General features: G+C 38.2%; 3 protein-coding genes across 3 annotated transcripts; 1 reads left to right on the top strand and 2 right to left on the bottom strand.

Moving 5' to 3' along the window:
* Nucleotides 1–8,429: 8,429 nt before the first annotated feature.
* On the bottom strand, nt 8,430–9,278 carry LOC134635050 (GTPase IMAP family member 7-like). Its single transcript, XM_063484566.1, has 2 exons — nt 9,260–9,278; nt 8,430–9,127 (listed from the first exon to the last, which is right to left on the bottom strand). The coding sequence occupies exons 1-2, from the start codon at nt 9,276–9,278 to the stop codon at nt 8,430–8,432; spliced, it is 717 nt and encodes a 238-aa protein (XP_063340636.1).
* On the top strand, nt 9,277–10,839 carry LOC134635049 (uncharacterized). The gene is made up of 2 exons (XM_063484565.1): nt 9,277–9,307; nt 10,253–10,839. Exons 1-2 carry the CDS (start codon nt 9,277–9,279, stop codon nt 10,837–10,839), a joined length of 618 nt encoding a protein of 205 aa, XP_063340635.1.
* A 9,359-nt stretch (nt 10,840–20,198) lies between these two features.
* On the bottom strand, nt 20,199–21,019 carry LOC134635048 (GTPase IMAP family member 7-like). Its single transcript, XM_063484564.1, has 2 exons — nt 21,001–21,019; nt 20,199–20,896 (listed from the first exon to the last, which is right to left on the bottom strand). Exons 1-2 carry the CDS (start codon nt 21,017–21,019, stop codon nt 20,199–20,201), a joined length of 717 nt encoding a protein of 238 aa, XP_063340634.1.
* Between the last annotated feature and the right edge of the window lie 1,748 nt (nt 21,020–22,767).

Below are 22,767 nucleotides of genomic sequence, written 5' to 3'. Positions count from 1 at the left end.
TGACTTCATCTATCAGATCAGAGCACTAAAATGTGTGCCATTTCCTGTCTCAGGTAATAAATAGGTTAGGGCATTAGTCTGGTTCTTAGTGACATATATTGGATTCATAAATAGTTTTCTCTGTCTTGTTTTACAATTCCAACGTAGCCTACATCCAACCAAGAAGCCTTGTAGCCTCCTGCTTCTTGTCCCCTGTTCCTTATGTTTTCTAGTCCCTTCGTTTCTATGGTGTTTCATTGTATTTTTATGGAATTTGGTTTTCCTTCAATAAAATAATACCTGCCTGTCTGCATTGGGGTTCTGTTTCCACAGTCTAACCTGACAAATGGGATTTCATTTATATATAAAAGTTATTATTTAGTGAGCTACATTTGACACACTCCCACAAATCTTAAGATGTCACATCAGAAATGTATTTTCGTCTAACTATGATGATTGTAGCGTATGTGTCTGTTCACCAACTCCTGTGAGATGCCTTGATCAGTCTATGCATAAGATCTAGATACACTATGATACCAGAATTATCAACATCTATGAAGCACCGAGTTTGCAGCTAAGAGAATCCAATCTGACAAATTCATAATGTCAGACTGTTCACAATGTTCTGAATTTCAGTTTCAATTAGCTTGAAAAATCAAATTTTCAATGATACTTTATTCAATTCTACCTCTGCTGCTGAGTGGCTTTTACTCATGTAGAAATCAAGCCAATAATACTTCTTCAGACAAACACAGACAAACAAAGTTTGATGTGCATCAAAACTGAAGTGATTTTGATTGTCTCCTTTATTAGGGGCAGTAATCTTTCGTTTTTTAAATGAATCCAGTTTGAAAATCACCTTGAAAATCAGCAACAACACTGAGAGCACATTCAGTGATTAAAAAATATTTTTCAACAAGTAGAGATCATTTGGAAGAACTGAACAATGTATTTGTCCGTTAGACTCTAATGAGCCTGCATGAATGGAGAGCACACATTTCAACCACAGAGTTTACGCTGACTGGCTCAAAGAAGATGACATGACTAAAGTAATGAAACTAGCAGTGATGGAAAAAAAAAACAACCCAATAAAGCACAAAAATGTGTGATTATAGATCTTTCTATCTAAACGTACACATAAGCTTCAGCTCAATACAGAGAGCTCTTTGGAAGAATTGAACATGATTTATTGATGTAAAGAAATTAATCAGTGTATCTGGTGATTAGACTTCAATGAACCATCTTGTCAGAACAGAACACAATATTAAAGCACCAAAATATTAAAGCTTAGGTTAAATACTCATGAAAATAAAGAAAAACCATTAACTAAGAAGCTGTCCAATCTTTGACTGTGCTTGGTGATAACTTGCTGCAAGAGAGGCTGGATCTTTGGATGGTTAGAGGTCAATCAGTGACGAAGGCAGTACAAGAGAGTGGTGTACAAGCAGGAGAGCATGGCAGCTTATTTTTATGTACCGGACATTTTAAATATGTGTTTTATGACCACTTTCTTTACTACCTGAAATATTTTCACCATGTCATAAATTGTAATCCAGATATAAACTGTGCTGTGAATCTAATGTAGTCATATGTATTCTTCTTTAAAGCATTTTCTATAAGTGCTTCTAGTTCATTACAAACTTCCCAATTCCAAATTTCCTGTATGTGTTGTGTTCTGATTCTGATCACCCAGGTGTATTTCCACATTATTACCCACCTGTTTGTGGGCACTTAATATGCAATTACATAAATTTCTGTGTAATATATAAAATAAAACTGTAACCACTTTTGCTACCATGATATTGCTTGGATATTTACTGATTTTTACTTTGGTAATTGAGTATAATGTTTGCCATGAGAAGGCCTCGTGTAAAATCTGCACATATATTTTTGAATTCAGCTGAACAAACCTACAATAGCAGTGAATATTGGAGAAGCACATGTCAGCTGCTCACAGCCTAATCCTTGGGCTGCCTTCTTTACAATCCAATTATGTCACGTCTCTCATACCTGCCTATGTCCTTTTACATTTCAAAATGAAGATCTCTATGTCTATGTTATTATTATTTACTGATCAAACTGCGCAGCTTCACATTTTTCTCATGTCACATAATTATGAAAAAATGTGAAAGATGATGCTTCATTAAATTAAAATCATCTTCAACAATAAATCATAACATGACACAGGAGTTTCCTTCTCTCTTTCTCCCATGCCTTTTCAAACTTTGTTTTTTTATGCACCAAAATGTGGTGTGTCACAGTTGATCAGGCTTGTTCTCTTTTGAATAGCCTTCGTCTTTTAACCTTTATTTCACTTTCTATTTCTTTATCAGTGCATCCAAACTGAAGGTAGCCATGTGACCGCAACTATGGACAACGTTAGAAACAGGAATATTTCAGGAATTCAATGGCCTGACGTCAGTAAAACATTTAGACAAGTCAGACTGGATGTTGGTTTTGTTTGTTATTATCACGTTTGTTTTTCTTCTGAACACACATATCGATTTTTGTCGGTGACTGAAAGGAACATATTTCATTGGTATTATCTACATTTTCTGTCATGAAAGACAACGTGCATGAAAACAGAGTGAAGCCACTCAAATCTCTACTGAACATCACTGATTCAAATCGTGGAATTCTCTGTGTACTTACAAATGTTTGTCTCCTTGTGTTCTACAGTATACATAATAATTCATCTCATTTGAACATATACACATTATCTTACACACACACACACATAGGATAACAGATAAATGTAAATAACTTGGAGGAAAGGTGGGACAACATGACCTGGGAAAAGTACAAAAGTTGAGCTGGCAATAACATTCAAAGTATAAACACCGTCATCATTACATACGTTACTCTTTAATTGGCTTTGTATGACTGTAGGATCTTCAGCTTTCAAAATAAAGCATCCTGAGGCAACTGCTGTTGTGATTTGGCACGGTATAAAGAAATAAAATAAATACATAAATATGTCCATTTTGTGTCAAGTAGATCCCAAAGAGAAGTTCTTTCTTTGAAAAGTCTATTTTTAACAAGTTAAATCTTAGGGATATTTCTTGCTAAACTTTGTTATGTTGAGGGACCTTATTTTTCTTTACAATGCATATCATTTAAGTCTTTCCAGCTTGACATGGTTGTTTTACAATTTAAAATTAATCTAAGGTAAAAACCGATATCATTTCTTGACTGCCACTCGCTTCACCAGATTGAGTTACCCCAAAAGGTTGATTCTGTTCATCTGTGTGTAGCATTTTCAGTGGCAGGAAGGTTTCATCACTCATCCAAGTGACTTCTATTAGACTCCGAGTTACATTTGCAGGTCATTTACTGAAACATCAAAGCACAGAAAAGATTCAACACAACATCTCCTAAAATTAAATTGTTTGACTTCTACGAGTCACATAAGATGAGGACATAGAAAAGCAAAGCTTCTTGTTTAGTATGTATACAAAGGCTCATTAACTTATGAAAAAGTGTGAAAGATGACACTTCATGATTGCTTGCTCTTTTTCAGATAGTCTTCTTCTTTTAATCTTTATTTCAGTTTCTACTTCTCTGTACATCCAAACTGAAGGTAGCCATGTGACAGTTACTATGGACAACATTAGAAACAGGAATATTTCAGGAATTCAATAGCGTGACTTCAGTAAAAACATTTAGATAAGTTAGACTGGATTTTGGTTTCCATTTGTTGTTATCAGATTTGTTTTTTCTTCTGAACGCACATATCGATTTTTGGTGACTGAAAAGAATCCATTTCATTGGCATTATCTTATCTTTTCTGTCAGTGGAAGACAATGCACATGAAAGCCAATGGCCTTGGAGATATTCAAATCTTTACTGAACATCACTGTTTCAAGTCTTGGAATTTTCTGTGCCCTTACAAATGTTTGTGTATATATATATATATATATATATATATATACACATAAATATAGACAGAAAAAGCGGAACTAGGCAGAGGGTAGCACACGTAATCACTCCACCAGCAACACAAACATACACATATCAGGTAAGGGCAGAGTGTAGCACAGAAGTTGTTTTGATCGAAACTGTGTATGACGTGAGTACCAAAATAACACGGGAGGGACCTGACTATCATATAGGTCATAGGCTTCTAATGCTTCAGATCTGCAGGTGACTTAGTGCTGTGCACATCTCTCTTCCAGAAGATGATTGAATAAAATGATTATAAATACATTGACCACTCTGACTCTGCGTCTTCTCTGTCTAATAAAAGAATAAAAAGAACTGGGTCCAATAACCCAAACTCTTTCATGGCATGCATTTTCCGTTTCTCTTTGCTAATTCTCTTTTGCTATTTGAACAGTATAATGTCCTCATAAGCTGATATCAGGCCCTTGTAGAGCAAAATTTAGTATTTTGGTCTAGACAACCCAAAACGTGATGTCCACATGTGGACGCCAGCTTTCTTATGTTGGGCCGTCTTATTTTCCCTTAGACTGCATATAAGTCATGTCAGGAGTTTCCTTCTCTCCTTCTTCCATGCCTTTTCATACTTTTTTATGTACCAAAATGTGGTGTGTCATAGTTGATTGGGCTTGCTCTCTTTCGAATAGTCTTCGTCTTTTAATCTTTATTTCACTTTTTACTTCTCTATCAGTACATCCAAACTGAACAAACTGAAGGTAGCCATGTGACAGTAACTATGGACAACATTAGAAACATGAATATTTCAGGAATTCAATAGTCTGAATTTAGTAAAACATTTGCACAAGTTAGACAGGATTTTGGTTTTGTTTGTTATTATCAGATGGCTTTTTATGGGTTTTTTGAACACGTATGTTGATTTTTGTTGCTGACTGAAAGGAATCCATTTCATCGCCATTATCTTATCTTTTCTGTCAGTGGAAGACAATGTGCGTGAAAACAAATGCCCTGCAAGTTACTCAAATCTCTACTGAACGTCACTGATTCAAATCTTGGAATTTTTTGTGCCCTTACAAATGTTTGTGTTCTTCTGTTCTATGGCATCCATAACATCCATCGTCTTTAGGGTGCCCGGGGCCAGACAACATTCAATACATCATCTGCTAAGGTTTAATTATTTGACTTTCTCCAGTCACATAAGGTGAGGAGATAAAAAGTTTTATATTTTATATGTTTGCTACATCCCCAAGGTGAAAGGCTGGCAGTGGGTGTGAGGGGCAATACTGAATGAAGGCTGGAGAGAAAGAAAGAAGCAAAAACAAAAATCATAAATCATAAATTTTATTTATGTGTCTGAACACAAAGAGACTCCACTGGCATTATGTCAATATCAGAAAAACCCTAGGTTGTACCTCAGAACTGCAGCCTAAGTGACAAAAGTTCAGAGCTCTGTTGAGCCAAACATTCCTTTAAGTTAACTAATAATGAATTTCTTTACAAATAAAATTGTAACCATTAGAAAAGAAATTACTCATGAACTTCTCACAGATATAACATTATGTACAGCTACTTTCAATAACATTGATATTTTTTAAGTCTTTTTCTCCAATTGATCTTTTTGAGTTAACTTCAGTAATTGTTCTCCAACCAATCAACATGTGTTTCAGACCCCATTCCTACAAGACTGCTTTAAAACGTCCTACTATTAATTAATGCTTCAATCTTAAATATGATCACTCTATCTTTATTATTTGTCTATGCATCACAGGCTTTCAAGCTAGCAGTGGTTATAACTTAAAAAGCCATCTCCAGACACAGCTGTCTTAGCTAATTATAGGCCAATCTCCAACCTTCCTTTCATATCAAAAATCCTTGAAAGAGTAGTTGTCAAACAGCTAACAGATCATCTGCAGAGGAATGGCTTATTTGAAGAGTTTCAGTCAGGTTTCAGAGCTCATCACAGCACAGAAAAAGCTTTAATGAAGGTTACAAATGATCTTCTTATGGCCTCTGACAGTGGACTCATCTCTGTGCTTGTCCTGCTAGAACTTAGTGCTGCGTTCGATACTGTTGATCATAATATCCTATTAGAGCGATTAGAACATGCTGTAGGTATTATAGGTACTGTACTGCAGTGGTTTGTATCATATCTATCTAATAGACTCCAGTTTGTACATGTAAATGGAGAGTCCTCTTCACCCACTAAGGTCAATTATGGTGTTCCACAGGGTTCAGTGCTAGGACCAATTCTGTTTACATTATACATGCTTCCCCTAGGCAGTATCATTAGAAGACATAGCATACATTTTCACTGCTATGCAGATGACACGCAGCTCTATCTGTCCATGAAGCCAGGTAACACACACCAATTAGTTAAACTGCAGGAATGTCTTAAAGACATAAAGACCTGGATGGCCGCTAACTTTCTGCTTCTTAACTCAGATAAAACTGAGGTTATTGTACTCGGCCCTGAAAATCTTAGAAATATGGTATCTAACCAGATTCTTACTCTGGATGGCATTACCTTGGCCTCCAGTAACACTGTGAGGAACCTTGGAGTCATTTTTGACCAGGACATGTCCATCAACGCACATATTAAACAAATATGTAAGACTGCTGTCTTCCATTTGTGCAATATCTCAAAAATTAGAAATATTCTGTCTCAGAGTGACACTGAAAAACATTATGTAGAGGACAGCTCTACATAACTAAAAAGTTATGTCCTTTGATTTTTTTCAAGCGCTTTCAATATCATTCAACAAAATATACTCAAAACAAGCTCACAGCAATAGAAATTGTTTCCTGGATTACAGATTACTTGACAGAAAGTTGTCACAGTTTGTCAGGCTGGGTAAATGTGTTTCTGGGACATTAAAGAGTAGCATGGGGGCTCCATAAGGGACAGTCCTGGCTCCATTCCTTTTCACATTGTATACAGCAGACATAAAATACAATTCTGTAACTATCCTGTCACATCCAGAAATACTTGAATGGCAATGCCATTGTGGCGTGTATCATCAATGGAGAGGAATCTGAATATAGGGACCTTGTAAAAGTAATATGCAAAGAGAATTGCCAAAGTGGTGACGAAAGCTTTCTCTGTAATTGGAGCCAACCTGGACACGCTGGGGCAGGTAGTGGAAAGATGCATGTTAAAGACTTAGAAGCTGTCCTGAACAACTTGCATCACCAACTTTATAACATCATTATGGAACACAAAAACATCAGTACTAAAATCAGTTGTAAAATACAGATACAAAAAATAATTTGCAGCCACAGTCGTCAGGTTTTTCAGTTCTCATACAAATAGCAGATGTGCCATGTCAGACATGAATTTTGCTTTGGGATCAATAAAGTTATTCTTATTCTTTTTCTCAGTGAGAAGATATGGTCCATCATTAGCTGAGCCATCTACAAGGCGTATGGGCACTTGGGCAGGGTTATAAAGTGAATTGTCTTGGAGAAATGATTCATGATGGTGAAACCTAGAAACCTGTCAATACCAGTCATCTAATATTCTGTCATTCATACAGGCAAAACATAATAATGAATGAAGCAGCTGAACATTTGATTCCGACATTGTCATCTTAGAATCAGAAATAACTGATGAAAGTGGAGTGGTTATTAGTTTTTATTAAGCTTGAAGCTTTAAATGAATAATTGTCAAATCAGATTCAGATTAAGGTAAATTTTCATAATGTTCTTAATACAAACAGCCATAGAATAGACCCAAAGTAAAACTTCTCATTAGAAACTGTAAGAGCCAATTAAAGGCTAGTTTAATTGGTTTAAAAAAGGAAATATAGATTTTTGTTGATAAGTGTGTAATTTCCAGTTAATTTCCAAATACTGTTATGTTAAAAGGGTAGAATATAGAAGTGCGAAATTCTAGTGCGCGTTTTGGTATTTTGGGCTTCTGCCACACTGTAATTACGTAGTTCGGGAGTTGGATAAGCTGGAGGCAACACAGTCTTTCGACCGAGTCTTGCCATGTTAATTCAAAGTTTCATTAATCAGCTTTCTTAAAAGAAAAGTACCTGGTCTTGCTTGCCTTTCAAATGCCTGTTGCTGGACTGACTTTTAAAGGTGGTACAAAAGAGTGAAACAGAGGCAGAGTGCCGCTGTTATAGAAACTGAAGTCATCATTGTTTAAAACAGAAAACAATTCACAGCTCCAATTTACACAAAATATTTAATTGACTAAATTTATCTTGTATCTCCCAAATGTATGATATATACATAACCACCATGATTTGATGCCCATATACAAATCAGAATAGATGCAACAGAGACAATAAATACTTTAATAGCACAGCTTATGTTATGATTATTATAAAACGATGATTATATGCTCACTATTTCACATTCAAATACTTTCTTCTTCAAAGTCAAAAGATAAAGTCACATAATAATATTTTACTTTATTATTTCTTTATGGGAAATCAACATATATTGATCCTACACTGTGTGTGTGATCATGAACAAACTGTATATTTCATGTAGGTAAAAAAAACCTGTCTTGTTTAGAATAGATTAATTACAGTTACAATAGTTTAATCTTTCCCAAGAATGATGCGAAAAAGTTTGATACGTTTACACAATGGCTCAGTGAACTTGTACTGCTGCAGTGTTACTCCCTTTTTGCGTGCTTCCTCCACCTCTTTATACATGGCGTCTGTGTAGTGCGTGCCCTTATTTAATACCATCATTTTGTCGATCTTCTTGATGAGCTCCACCACCTGCCTTCTGTCGCTGCTGGTGTTGTCAAAGACGTGGTACCTTTTTCCACAGCTTTGGATGATGCGCTTTAGCCCTGGCTCAGCATCACGTACATACTGCTCTATGGATATGCCTCCAAGATCACCACCTCGGGTGAAGAGCACAATCATGTACTTGTTTGCCTCGGGGCCAAACAGCTCCTGCAGGGCTTCCACTGAGTTTTTCTCTTCTCTCGTGAATCGGCCGATTTGGATGACCAACAGGAACACATGAGGACCGGGACAGGAGACTTCAACACATTTAACGATTTCACTTTTGATGAACTCATCTGATTTTGAGGTGTCCAGGATCCCTGGTGTGTCTACAACACTAACTACTCTGTTACCCCACTGTGTCACACCTTTTTCACAAAACTCAGTCACTGATACAGACAAAGGACAAGATCTGAAACGCTCACATCCCAGGATGGTGTTCCCAACAGCACTCTTACCCACACCAGTTTTTCCAATCATCACAATCCTCAAATCGGGACCTGAAACACAATTCAGTCATTTGATTTAACCCATATACACAAGAATTTAACAAGAACCAAAGTGAAACTGAGAAATTTTCGCACTTTAGGAAAATAAGCTAAAAAAAAACAATTATTAATAATAAGTCTTACCTGCTGGAAATGAAGCCATGTTTCCTCTTCACTGTTGTCACTGCACAGGTGAGAGATGAATGTTAAAACTGCAACAAACATGTTGCTTTTTATAGCTCAACAGATGACACGCCTCCTCCAGTATTATACAGTCAGCAATCTGCAGGTTTTAGACAGTGTCACACAGAGTTATGCTTCAACAGACCGAACAACTTCCACTCACTGTAAGTTGTGCTTGTACATTTATTTGCTTTGTAGCAATAAAAAATAATTTCTAATCAAGAGTGTCTAAGAGTATCAGAAAAATGTATTTATTTAACTGAGATATACTAATTTGTTAAATGAGTATACTTAAACAAAAGTGAAGAGTTGTGCTGGCATTGACATTTGAACCCGCAGGTTATTCGTTCAAATCCTGCATCATGGGAAGCTTTTTCAGCAAATGGCAAGACAGAAGCAACGATACTAAAGACAGACAACCGGCGGCAGACAATACCAGGTAAAGCTAAAAGTCGAGCACTTTTGATTTAGCTTTAGCATGTAAATCAAGTTTGTAGCCTAGTCTCTTTTCATGGGGTACATATATGCTATGAAATATTTTGTAAATGTACCTCATAGAGATACTCTGAAATGTTTGCATATTAATATAATTATAACTTTTTCTGACACAACAACCAGCTTCCTGATGAAGTGCGTGGTATTACAATGTTTAACAGGACGACACACTGATGAGGCAAAGACAGGTAAACCACTATCTCTTTGAACTGCTATATAAAGCACATACTAGTGGGTTTTTCAGTCAAGCATCATTGTTCATATGATTTCTGAAGCAAAGAGTACTTGAAAAATGAAAAATAATGCAATAAAGATTCACTAATGGTAACCACATTCGTTTTAATAGTACTGGACAAGACTCAATCTTAAATTAATTCATTCACTTTCAATTGATTCTTTTTTTTAATGTAGCATAATTAGTTTTTTCACTTACATTATTATTGGTATACATCTATGCAGGACGACACACTGGCACCACAGTGAACCTTGTTCTTTTGGGAATGGCTGGGACTGGAAAGAGTGCCAGTGGGAACACCATCCTTGGACAGAAACACTTTGTTTCTAGACCCAGTTCAACGCCGGTCACCACAAAGTGCCAGGCTACACAAACTGAGATTAATGGTGTAGACGTAAATGTGATTGATACCCCAGATATGTTTGATGATGACATTGCACCATCAGTTAGAGGCAAACATGTGCAAAGGTGCAAACAACTCTGTGAGTCAGGACCGTGTGTGTTTGTACTTGTGATGCATGTGAGCAGATTTACAGATGGTGAGAGAGACATAATGGAAAAGTTAGAAAAAGTTTTTGGGAGGGAAGTTAGAGGACGAACAATCATCCTGTTCACCCGAGGAAACGACTTGCAGCAGGCAGGAATGGGCTTGGAGGATTTTCTTCATTCTTGCCAACCTGATCTGAAGAAAATGGTTGAAAAGTGTGGAAACAGGTGTGTTCTCTTTGAGAACAACAAATCAGGTTCTGATCAGGTTGAAAAACTAATGACGGTGTTAAACACAATACTCAAAGACCAGAATAATTTTTAACTTAAAGTGTTTGGAAATGATTTTTTTTTTACATATATGTAAAAAATTGAGCATTGAGCGAATCAGTATCTTGAAGAGGTAGATGATCTATTACAGCTACAAATGTGAATCTTTGGTGTTTTCTTTAATAAATTTCATTTGAATTAACATACAGATGAGAAGAATGATTTGATATTTTTTCTTGGACTTCTGTCAAATGAGGCAATGAAAGCTTGTTAACCTTTGTAAACTGGAACTAATTCAATAAAACTAAGATTTTCAGTACAAAGTGTCTAATTGTTCTATGGTCTAAGAGTCAATTCAATTCAATTTTATTTATATGGCACCACATCACAACAACAGTGGCCTTAAGGTGCTTTCTATTGTAAGGTATTTTAAGTACTACTTAAATATCCTATTAACAACAGGTAAGCAATGGGGCTGAGTGAGTAAGCTCAGGAGGTAGAGGGTGGTGGGTCGAGTCCCGTCTTCTACTTACCCCAAGTTTCTCTCCAGTGCATCTATCACAGTATGAATATCTGTGAATGTTAGATAGAAAGCACAGAAAAATGTGCTTGTATGACTGGGTGAATTAGGTAAATTGTATAAAGCACTAGAAGTGTGCAATGGGAGTAGAGAAGCAGTATGTAAGAGCCAGTCCATTTACAATTTACCAATCCTCTATTTAGGTGATACAGTACTATGATATGTTCAAGAGAAGATGAGGCCTAAAATGTGATTCTGTTGCTTCATCGAATGATGGCCTCCAGCTCGCATAAGTATCTCAGAAATCCTGCTCACGTGAGTACATTTACCTTTGACAGTTTGGAGGCAGATCCAAAGAAGAACTAAGGCTAAGAACTGGCTCTTTTAAAGGGAGAGTACCCAGCCACTGGTACAGATATGTAGACAACACCTGGGTCAAAATCAAAACACAAGAAGTGGAATCCTTCACTGCGCACATTAAAGCTGTGGATAAAAACATCAAGTTCACCAGGGAAGACACAAAGGACAACTGCTTGCCTTTCCTGGACTGCGCTGTGCACATTGAAGAGAATGGCAACCTCAACATTCAAGTTTACCGGAAGCCCACACACACGGACCAGTACCTCCTCTTTGACTCCCATCACCCTCTGGAACACAAACTTGGAGTAATTAGGACCCTACACCACCGGGCAGAACATGTTCCCTCTAAGCCTGAGGGAAAAAAGAAGGAACACACACACGTAAAGGAAGCACTTAAAACATGCGGTTATCCTAATTGGGCGTTTATAAAGTCAGCAAAGAGGCACAGAAAAGAAGATCAGACACCAGCGAGGGAGGATAAGAAAGACAGACGCAACAACGTTGTCATCCCCTATGTAGCCGGTGTATCAGAGAAACTCAGGAAAGTTTTCTCCAAACACGACATCCCAGTGTACTTCAGACCCAGCAACACACTCAGACAGAAACTGGTTCACCCGAAAGACAAAACTCCTAAACACAAACTTAACAACGTGGTGTATGCTGTACAGTGCAGCGAGGAATGCCCAGACCTCTACATTGGAGAGACCAAACAGCCACTTCACAAGCGCATGGCACAACATAGAAGAGCCACCTCCACAGGACAAGACTCAGCAGTTCATCTGCATCTTGAGGTCAAAGGTCACTCTTTCGAGGATGCCAATGTTCACATTTTGGACAGAGAGGACAGATGGTTTGAAAGAGAAGTGAAAGAAGCCGTTTACGTCCACTGTGAGCGACCATCTTTGAACAGAGGCGGTGGTTTACGACACCAACTGTCTGCCATCTATAATCCAGTTTTGAGATCCCTTCCCAAACTCCCACTCACATCCTGGGCCATCTGACCTCAGGAAATCACATGATAGGGTGGGGCCAGGTTTCACAATGAGCTCACCCGAAACTCTGGTTGATTGGGACCCACACCCGCTTTCACACCTTGGCTCATGTGATTAGAGGATCACCAGGGGGTCCTTTGTCCCCCTTTGGGGGGGAAACTACACTAAGTTTAAATCTGGGACTCTCCACCATTTGACCCTTAGAACTGAAAAAGCTTCTCGGATGAGAGGTGAAACGTCTTCAAGCAACTCAAGAAGTCCAGACGCTTTTCTTTCCAAGCTCCTTAGTCAACAAGAAAAATAACTCACTTCTCAGAACACAATACAACAAAGATTCAAAAATCCCAAAAAACACAAAACATTGGGAACAAACTCAGGGACCTTAACAGGACTTTTTTCTATAAAAATAGAAATGGATACCCCACCTCTAGCCCTTTGCTGTTTTCAATGTTCTGAAGTAAAGATACTAAAGATAAAAGATTATAGAGAGACTGCTGAGATTGTCCATGTTCTCCTTCTCCATTCAAATACGAAAGCAAAATAGGGCAAAAGATGTTGTAAATGTTGTTATGTGCATCGTATATTTCATGGAATTATTGTTTTATACTGTGATTTACTCATCATTTGATTCAGATATTGTGAGTTAATGTTGTAGAGATTCAGAAAACCTCCAATGTGTCTAGATCACTATGCAGGAAGTAAACTGCACAACAGCTTTCACTTTTGATTTGAGAAGAATATATATATTTTTGTTCAATGTAATGAGCCTGTTACTAAACAGAAACCCTGCTTAGTCAGATCTGCTCTGATAATTCAGCTGTTGACCCAACCCTAATCTCCTATCACCACTTGATAAGATATCTCGTGAGAGTCTTCAGCTTCTTATAGAAGAACAAACATGCTGGCATGAGCCTCAAACAATTATAGCAGAAAGTTGGGCAGTGATGTAACACCTGTGGGTTACACCTAAAATGTTTTAATTCACCCGTGTTAATGGGCTAACAAGTACTGAGGAATGTTCATGTTTTCCTTTGCTCCAAAATTTAGTGTTAATGCCTCTGTTTCACTTCAGAGTTGGTTGTGGAAGTTATTTGCTTGCTTGCTTGTTTTACTTTGAATATATTTCACACCCACTTGTGAGGAGAAACTCAATAAATGGACTTTACAAACATTTTAGTTTGATGTTTCCCTTTTGAAAGACAACAGAATTAATAGCTAATATTTAATTATTTAGTACTTTTTATTACTTTTGTCTGTATGTCATATTTATGATTAAAAACAAAATGGAATTGAGCAGGAATTGATCCTGCAACATGAAATACTGGTATTGGAAGTATCGATATTTCAGGATTGCTCCTCACATCACTACCCCTCAGTCACTGATTGAGACGGTAGACAACGGTGAAGAGGAGAGTGCAAGTGCATTGCAAAAACACATAAATGTGACTGACACCCATAAACGATGCAGCGCCTGGCTGCAGTTTAAAGAAGCAGACACTAACTAAAAAGAGAAAACAAATCAAACCAGCCAATCTGAGGCATTTGATTTTTCTGAATGTCAACCTGCACTGAGGACATACTGTTTTTGAGTTCTGTCCTTTTTCTGTTCTGTGGATTTGTTAGCAGTGTTTAAACCATGACCCTACTGAAAATTGCAAAACATGAATGAGCATATTGAGCACTCAGTTCCCTAGTCAGCTGGCAGCCCTATCTGATAACTGTTAGAATCATATTATGGCAAGAACCTAAATCACCTAAATAAATAGAAACGACAGTCCATTATTACTTTAAGAACTGAAGGTCAATACGTCTGGAAAATTGCTATAATTTTAAATGCATCCCCAAGCGCAGTCACAAAAACCATCAGCACTAAAACGAAATTGGCTCACATGAGAACCACGCCAACAACAACTGTTCAGAGGAGACTGGATAAATCAGGCGTTTATGGTCAAATAGCTACTAAGGAACAACAAGCAGAAGAGATTTGTTTGGGCCAAGAAACACCAGAAAGGAGGAGATGGAGTTCTCGGACCAAATGGCCTGGCCTCCACAGTCACCTGACCTAAACCCAATCAAGAGGATTTGGGATGAGATCGACCGCATAGTGAAGGCAAAAGGACCAACAAGTGCTGAGCATGTTTGGGAACTCCTTGTTTAAAAAGCATTTCAGGTGACTGCCTCATTACGCTCATTGAGAGAACACCAAGAGAGTGCAAAACAGTAAACAAAGCAAAGGGTGGCTATTTTGAAGAATCTAAAATATATATTTAAATAATTTCACACTGTTTACTACATAATTCCATATATTTTCACCCATAGTTTTGATGTCCTCAGTAGGAATCTACAATGTAAATAGTCGTGAAAATGAAGAAAAGACATCAATTGAGAAGATGTGTCTAAACTTTTGACTGGTAGCATATATACAGCTTGGGTCCTCTTCCAGAGACCTTGTCTTGCACAGTAACTTTGCTGTTCCTAGGACCGCACTCTTCTGAACAGAGATGTTGTTCCTGGGATCTACTGGAGCCACTTGCCCAGCTTCGGGGTCACTACACTGAGTGCTCCGATTACCTCTGTAGCCACTATTACCTTCAACCTCCACGTCTTCTCGAGTTCTTCTCTCAGTTCTTTTCTGAGCCCTTGGTACTTCCCGACGTTGCTGTCGTTTGGTGTAACTTCATCTAGTACTACTGCCATCTTCCTCTGCTTGTCTACCACTACTATGTCTGGTTGGTTAGCCATCACCAGTTTGTCTGTCTGTATCTGGAAGTCCCACAGGATCTTACCTCAGTCATTCTTGGCCACCCTTCCCATTTTTAACATGGGACTTCCAGGCCAGATGTTTTTGTGTACTATGCCAGCAACTTGTTTATGGCATTACAAGTATGCCTTGCGTGCTAGTATCTTGCACCCTGCTGTTATGTGTCAGATTATCTCAAGGCTATCTTTACACAGCCTGCACCTGGCATCTTGCCTGGTGTGGTAGACCCCTGCCTCTATGGATCTTGTACTTAGAGCTTAATCCTATGGTGCCATGGTTATTTCCTCTGTGCTGTCTTTCCATCCAGCTTTATTCATCCACTGGTAGGATTTCTGGATGTCAGCCACTCTATCTGCCAGTGGTATATACCATGCAGGGGCATGTCCTTCCATGATGCTTCCTCCTCTTGCTCCTTTCTTTCTTGGGTTTCTGTTGCTGAGGTATTCACTAAGCGCTCACTAGTATTCAGCCTACTTCCGTTCACTTAGCTTACAGTGCTACAGTACAGGGTAATAGGTATTGATAGCCCAGATCTTGTTCTTGCCATTCAGTTGACTCCTCAGGACTTGCCTTGAAGGTATTTGGTGGTTGTAGCTTTATTAGCGGCCTCTTCGTTATTCAAAACCATGATTTTTTTTTGTGAGTGTCGCATGACAATGATGTAAGCGAGTGCGACGTTCATGGCAACAGCTTTGTGCAGATCAACAATGAATAATATATTGAGTCTGGCAGAGAGTATGAGCGTGCAGCGTTTAAAGCGTGGAAGTACTGACCTTACTTTGAGTTTGAATCCGTAAAAAGTGACAAAACATTAGCGTCCGCTGTTCACTGCGTGGGAAGAAAACTTTTTACAGCAAAAAAACCCCGTAACTTCCGAGCAAGCACCGAGTACGCTGCCACGTAATGGGAAATTCCCAGACAAACTCGCGGATTCTTCCACTGACCGCTGCGGCACACCTGCACCAGGGCAAACATCCACCTGCCCCACTCCTGCCATACAGGTGAAAATAGAGCAACAGGACCACTGAGTCTTTGATTTTATTTCTTTTCTGCTGTGTTTTACTTGCATCTATTTGAAAGAGTGAGTGTAAACACAAAAACCTATTTTTTATGTGCTGGAATGTGTATAAAATAGGTTTAAATGTTAAACAAATTTCTTCCAGTCAGAGAATGTTACATATAATTTAATTTTTGCTTGATGCATAAAGTTCAAAGATTAAAACTAATAAAACAAATTTTAAAAAGAGACTTTTTCGATTTGATTACATTTTATATGATGGATTAGACAGAAAGTAGAGTTGGGCTGAAAGATCTATTAAAAGTAACTAATTACTTTTGAAAAATAAGTAATCAGTAAAGTAATGGGATTACTTTTTGGGGAAGTAATCAGTAATTAGTTACTGACTACTTTTTTCAAGTAACTTGACCAACACTGGTCATGCCTGTCTGCCATGTCTGCCTGCATCAAGTTGTGTGTCTTAGTCTGCATCTCAGTGTGTTTCCTGTTTTATTTCGATAGTCCGGGTCTCATGTCTCAGTTTTTTCTTACATGCACTTTTGTCCTCATCCCCTCGACCACACAACAAGATCTTGACAACATTGGTTTTGTTTGTCAGACATGTCTGATTCATAGTAAAATTGGCTGCTTTCATTTTGACTGTAATGTTTTATAATGGCATTTCTCCAGAGTCACTGTGGGGGGGTTGTTTCAATGCGTAGCTATTCTTCATGCTTGTTCTCCAACAATGCCACCAAGATTTCCTACCTAATGGGTGAGCTGAGATGCAGGGCGTTGAAGTGGGCAAAAGCGTTTTTGTTCTCTCGTTCATTTCAGTCTTGTTTGTATGATGCGTTTTTTGAGGCGCTCAAGAAAACTTTTGCTCATCCCGTCTCTGAGGGCCGGACGGCTAGGAAATTATCCTCCTTGAAGAATGGTGTCCTCTGTTAGGATCGGCAGAGCAACCTTTTATCATTTGGACCCAACATAAGAACTTAACGTCCATCAAGACCATTGATCTTTGGCATTGTGGGAACCTGGAACATAGGAAATAGAAGTTAAACAAACCAGATGCCTTGTCACACCAGCTCACCAGAAACATGGATTCAACTTAAACCGCTACACTCCTGCCCAAGGTAAGGTCGGTTATATTACCTGGGATAAGGAGGAAGCCAATCGTCAAGTCTTTGTTTCAGATTCAGATCCAGGCACATGACCAGCCAATCATCGGTTCGTCAGCTGCCCATTCAGCAGTTCTGCACTGGACATACTGCCAGGTTTTCCTGTCACTTGGGGAGAGTTAGGACCATGTCTTTAGTTAAGAGACTATTTTGGCGGGAGACTTAAGAAAGGGATGTTTGGGATAATGTGGCCACATGTACAATCTTTGTCAGGAAAAAGACTAAAATGCAGCGACCTTCAGACCTGCTTCAGCCTCCGATTACCTCACACCGAACATGGTCCCATATTGCTGTAGACTTTGTTACTGGTTAATTGTTTCTTTCTAGAAATCCACTGTCCTGACTGTTGTTGATAGGTTATCTAAGGCAGCACACTTTATTGACCTAGATAAACTCCTTCTGAGACTGCAAAGATTCTGGTGGAACAGGTTTTCAGGCTGCACAGCATTCTGATTGTGATTGTATCAGACAGAGGTCCACAGTTCACCTCCAACGTATGGAAAGCATTCTTTTCAGTTCTTGGAGCCAAACCCTGTCTCAGTTCAGGTTATCATTCTCAATCCAAAGGTCAGACGGAGATACTCAATCAGGAGCTGGAAGCCACCCTCCACTGTGTCACCACTCACAATCCAGCAAACTGATCTACTTGCCTTCCATGGGTTGAGTACGTACATATTTTTCTTACCTCATCTGCCACTGGTCTTTCCCCTTTCCAAGCATCCCCAGGTTACTAACCACCACTGTTCCCTGAGAATGAAACAGAGCTTGCAGTACTCAGTACAGCATCAGCTCCGGCGCTGCCCGAATGTCTGGACCCAAACACAAGCATTATCACAGGAGATGGACCAGCAACATCACTATGCAGACCAGCAAAGGACACCTGCTCCCGTGTATACCCCAGGTCAGAAGGTATGGCTTACTGCAAAAGATATTCCCCTCAGGTCCCTCTCTTGAAAGTTAGCCACAAGCTTTATTGGACTTTACGAAGTAAATAGAGTCATCAATCCCTAGGCTGTCAAGATGAAACTGCCTCAATCCTTGGAGGAGGACACATGTTCAACAACAAAACTTTGTATTTGTTGTGAATTGCGATTGAGTTCAGAGTCGGTGCAGTCTGACTTTGACAGGGTCGTGCCCCCTGCTGGTCAGTGAAAAACTGACTGGCAGGAGGTGAAGACGATCGTCATTCCTCCAGCTACACAAGCAGTCAGGAATTTTTCCTCATCGGCATGTGATAGGCATGTGATATATTTATGCCGGAATGTGAACAGAATATATTTTGGATTTTTCAAAAGAAAAAGAAGAATTTACGTGTATGACCCAAAACTACCCACACATAAAGAAACCTGGCTGGCTCACCACATGTAACACAGTAAAGGGCTAGGGCTAAAAACACAATAATAACAACAACAATACTACTACTGCTACAACTACTACTACTACTACTACTACTAATAATAATAATAATAATAATAATAATAATAATAATAATAATAATAAACAAACAATTTGGTCAAGAAGGAAGTTGGACAAATTCCAGTCCAGTTCATTTGACCTATGATAGGCCATGTTCCAAACAGGTACAGAGTTTAAGTTCATTTATTGATTCATAAGGATTTTATTGGTCCTACAGCAATGCAACGGAGGTCAGGCAGCTCGCCATCCTGCACTGATCAGAACTCTGATTGCAGGAAAAAAATCCCTGACCATCGAGTAGATTGAGTGAGGGCACAATGTTGAATAAATCAGGTCAAGTGCACTAAAACCTTAAATTAAATTATGATCACACATCCTTGGTGTTTCTAACCACACTTCAGAGCAGTGTTTAGAAAAATCTGCACTTCAGAAGCGTAACACTGTGTTGAAATGTCAGTGTCGAGTGTCCCATCCCTACCATTCCTTTTTTGATCATGTGTTGCATAAGGTCAGACAGAAAAATAATTTTATACTTTAGTCAGCAATCCAAAGAGTAACGTCTTATTGTTACACTCATCAAGAGAATAAGATTTATTCTACGGGTTTTTGTACAAACCAGTAACATTACATGTACGTTTATGAGATTTATAATAGATCAGGTTTGTTTTAATTCAACATGAGTAACTTATTATTTAAATGCATAAACAATGGAAAAGATCATTCTTTTTTAAAGAGAACACATAATATTGCCCTGTGCAGAATCTACTTTTTTAATAATAACAAAAACACAACAAATTAGACTGTTAGGTATAGATGTTTATTTAATTTGACTTTCATTTTCTAGACAAAAAGAACACTAAACTTTTTAAAGAAACATTGTGATGAAAAAATGGATTTAAATACATATTTTTACAATAAATAATAGAGTTGTGTTTACACATATAAACTACAATGATTTAGGACTGCTGCATTTAGAATAGATACAAGTACCTTTCTCTAATAATTAGAATCAGATGCAAAACTTGCATTATGGTTATTATTAAACTTTATTATACCCCTATTAGCATCCAAGGACACAATTATCTACACAAAGTGTGTGTCAGACATTTTCATATGTTCACATATGGGTACACAGGCTGTCTTGTTTCCATTATGCTGATTGTGTTTAGACAGTTTATCACATTGATTTAATCTCTTGCAAGAATGGAATGAAAATTTGAAATGCGCTTTTGTAGTGGAGCAATAAACTTGTACTTAATGACTCGCATTCCCATTTTCCGTGCAGCCTCCACCTCTTGAAACATCTCATCTGTGTAGTACATGCGCGTGTTCTCTGCCACCATGCGATCAATCTTGCCGATTAGCTCATGCACTTGCTTTCTGCCCCTGTTTGTGTTTTCAAAGACGTGGAACCTATTTTCACATCCTTTGGTAATTTCTTTAAGCTCTTTACTGCCTTTATGTACATACTGCTCTATCGTCATGTCTCCAAGATCGCCACCGCGGGTGAACAACACAATCATGTGATTGTTAGCCTTTGGACCAAACAGCTCCTGCAGGGCTTCCACAGAGTTTTTTTCTTCTTTGGTGAATCGACCGACTTGAATGACCAGAAGAAACACGTGAGGACCTGGACAGGAGATTTCAACACATCTCACAATTTCTTTTTTGATGGTTTCTTCAGGTTTTCCCGTGTCCAGAATGCCTGGTGTGTCTACCACACTAACTACTCTGTTACCAAACTTCTTCACATGTTGTTTACAAGATTCAGTCACTGACTCTGAACTGGGAGAAGAAACAAAACGTTTTTCTCCCAGGATGGTGTTTCCAACAGCACTTTTTCCCACACCAGTTTTTCCAATCAGCACAATCCTCAAGTCAGGACCTGCAACACAGATTTCCCCAGAACTATTTACGATGTTAGAAATCAATAGCTCAACATCTCAGAATCTCAGTTTGGGATATTAACTATACACAGGTAGAGCTTACCTTGTGGAAATACAGCCATATTTTATTGAAGTACTGTCTCTGCGGAGGTGAGAAATATGAATGTAAAAGCTTGTGTTGAACTCAATATTTATAGCTCCATAGCTGACACGCCTCCAGTACTTGCACAACAGGTTTATGAAATATTGACAGAGCAGCACAGCATAAGTAAGGAAACGGTAAGAAGAAGATTTATAGTTGCTTAAAGTATGAGAACAACTGTTTTTCACAGAAAACTATATTTAAATTGTCCTTGGCAACTTGCATTTTCTGAAGAAGACATTTAAAAACTACCTCATTCAAATGACCTGTAACTGTATAAAATATAATAATAATTAATAACAAGTTTGTGTAACTCTTAAAAAAAACACACAGTTACAAGAAGTTTCACACTTTGAATAATAAACCCCTTGCATTACTACCAAGACAAAGACTACATTAGTACTACTTAGTAAGTTGTAGTTCTGAACCATGAATAAATATAAATACCATCAAAGGTCACCTGTGCTGGAGGTGCGCAGGACAAGCCCAGAACACCTCACCCAGGAGGCACCAAGAAGATATTCTGTTCAGATGTCAGTGCAGCAGGACGGATACATTTATTTATATATCTTAAACGCTGTAGCTCAGACAGACAGCATGTGTCTGACAAATTCATAGGTATGAAAATATCAATCATATTTTCTACTTAAATGATCAAAATTGGTCTCGGTGGATCAGCCAGAGTTGAATCTGTCCAAAGGAATCACAGGCTCTGTAATGAATCAGGAAACCATGTCTGATGGAATGGATACAACACGGATCATGGATTCAGACCAGATCAGGGTCAATTCATCTTTCGTTGTTTCCCAGGTCATCTTATTCCGATCATTCATAACAATTTAATTCTTACTGGCACAATTTAGTTGCATTTCTTATAGCATGTTTGCTTTTACTGATAAAACTTTATGAATTTATAAAAAACTTGGAAACTCTCCTGCATTTTTTAAGTTAAAGGTTAAACTATTAATGAACTCTGACAGTAAGTAAAACATGTAGGAAGCCAATTACTTATCAGTGAAAACTGATCTTAGATCAGATTAGAAATTAGGGAATCTTAAAGCAGAGTTTCTGTCAATCTTATTAATGACTAAAACAATCAAATCCTTTATTAAAGAAGGTTAAGTTGCTGCATTCGATTAATTTGATTTTTTTAAAGATTTTTTGGGGGAGGGGCCATTTTCTTCACCTTTATTAGACAGTACAACAATGAAGAGTACACTAAGGCAGTAAACTGGAGGTACATTATATTGCTGACGGTGTTTACTCGGCCATCCAAATTGTTGGATTCAGGTGTTCCAATCTCTTCTTTAGCCACAGATGTATAAAATCAACAACCTACGCATGCAGACTGCTTCTACAGACAATTGTGAAGGAATGGGTCGTTCTCAGTGTGGTACCAGGATAGGATGTCACCTGTGCAACAAGCTCAGTTGTGAAAATTATTTTTCTTCCCACTGCGAGGTCTGTCTCTTCTAAGTCCCTGTTTGTGCATGGATTAATAATTGATCAACAAATGAATTTACTGTGTCTTACAGAAACCTGGTTACAGCAGGATGATTAGTTAGTTTAAATTAATTAAGCCATTCTAATTGTCAGTATTACCAGTTTACTAATCAACCAAAGACCCAGATGGAGTTTTAATTCATTTGAAAGCCTGATGCTTAACCTTGTCCACCCCAGCTGTAAAACTCAGAAAGTAGTTTTATTTGTTATTTGTCATCCAAGTAG

Source organism: Pelmatolapia mariae, linkage group LG9, assembly GCF_036321145.2.
Source record: "Pelmatolapia mariae isolate MD_Pm_ZW linkage group LG9, Pm_UMD_F_2, whole genome shotgun sequence".
In the NCBI taxonomy this organism is placed as follows: domain Eukaryota; kingdom Metazoa; phylum Chordata; class Actinopteri; order Cichliformes; family Cichlidae; genus Pelmatolapia; species Pelmatolapia mariae.
The sequence above is the reverse complement of the archived record's forward strand: the minus strand, read 5'-3'. Positions and strand labels throughout refer to the sequence as shown.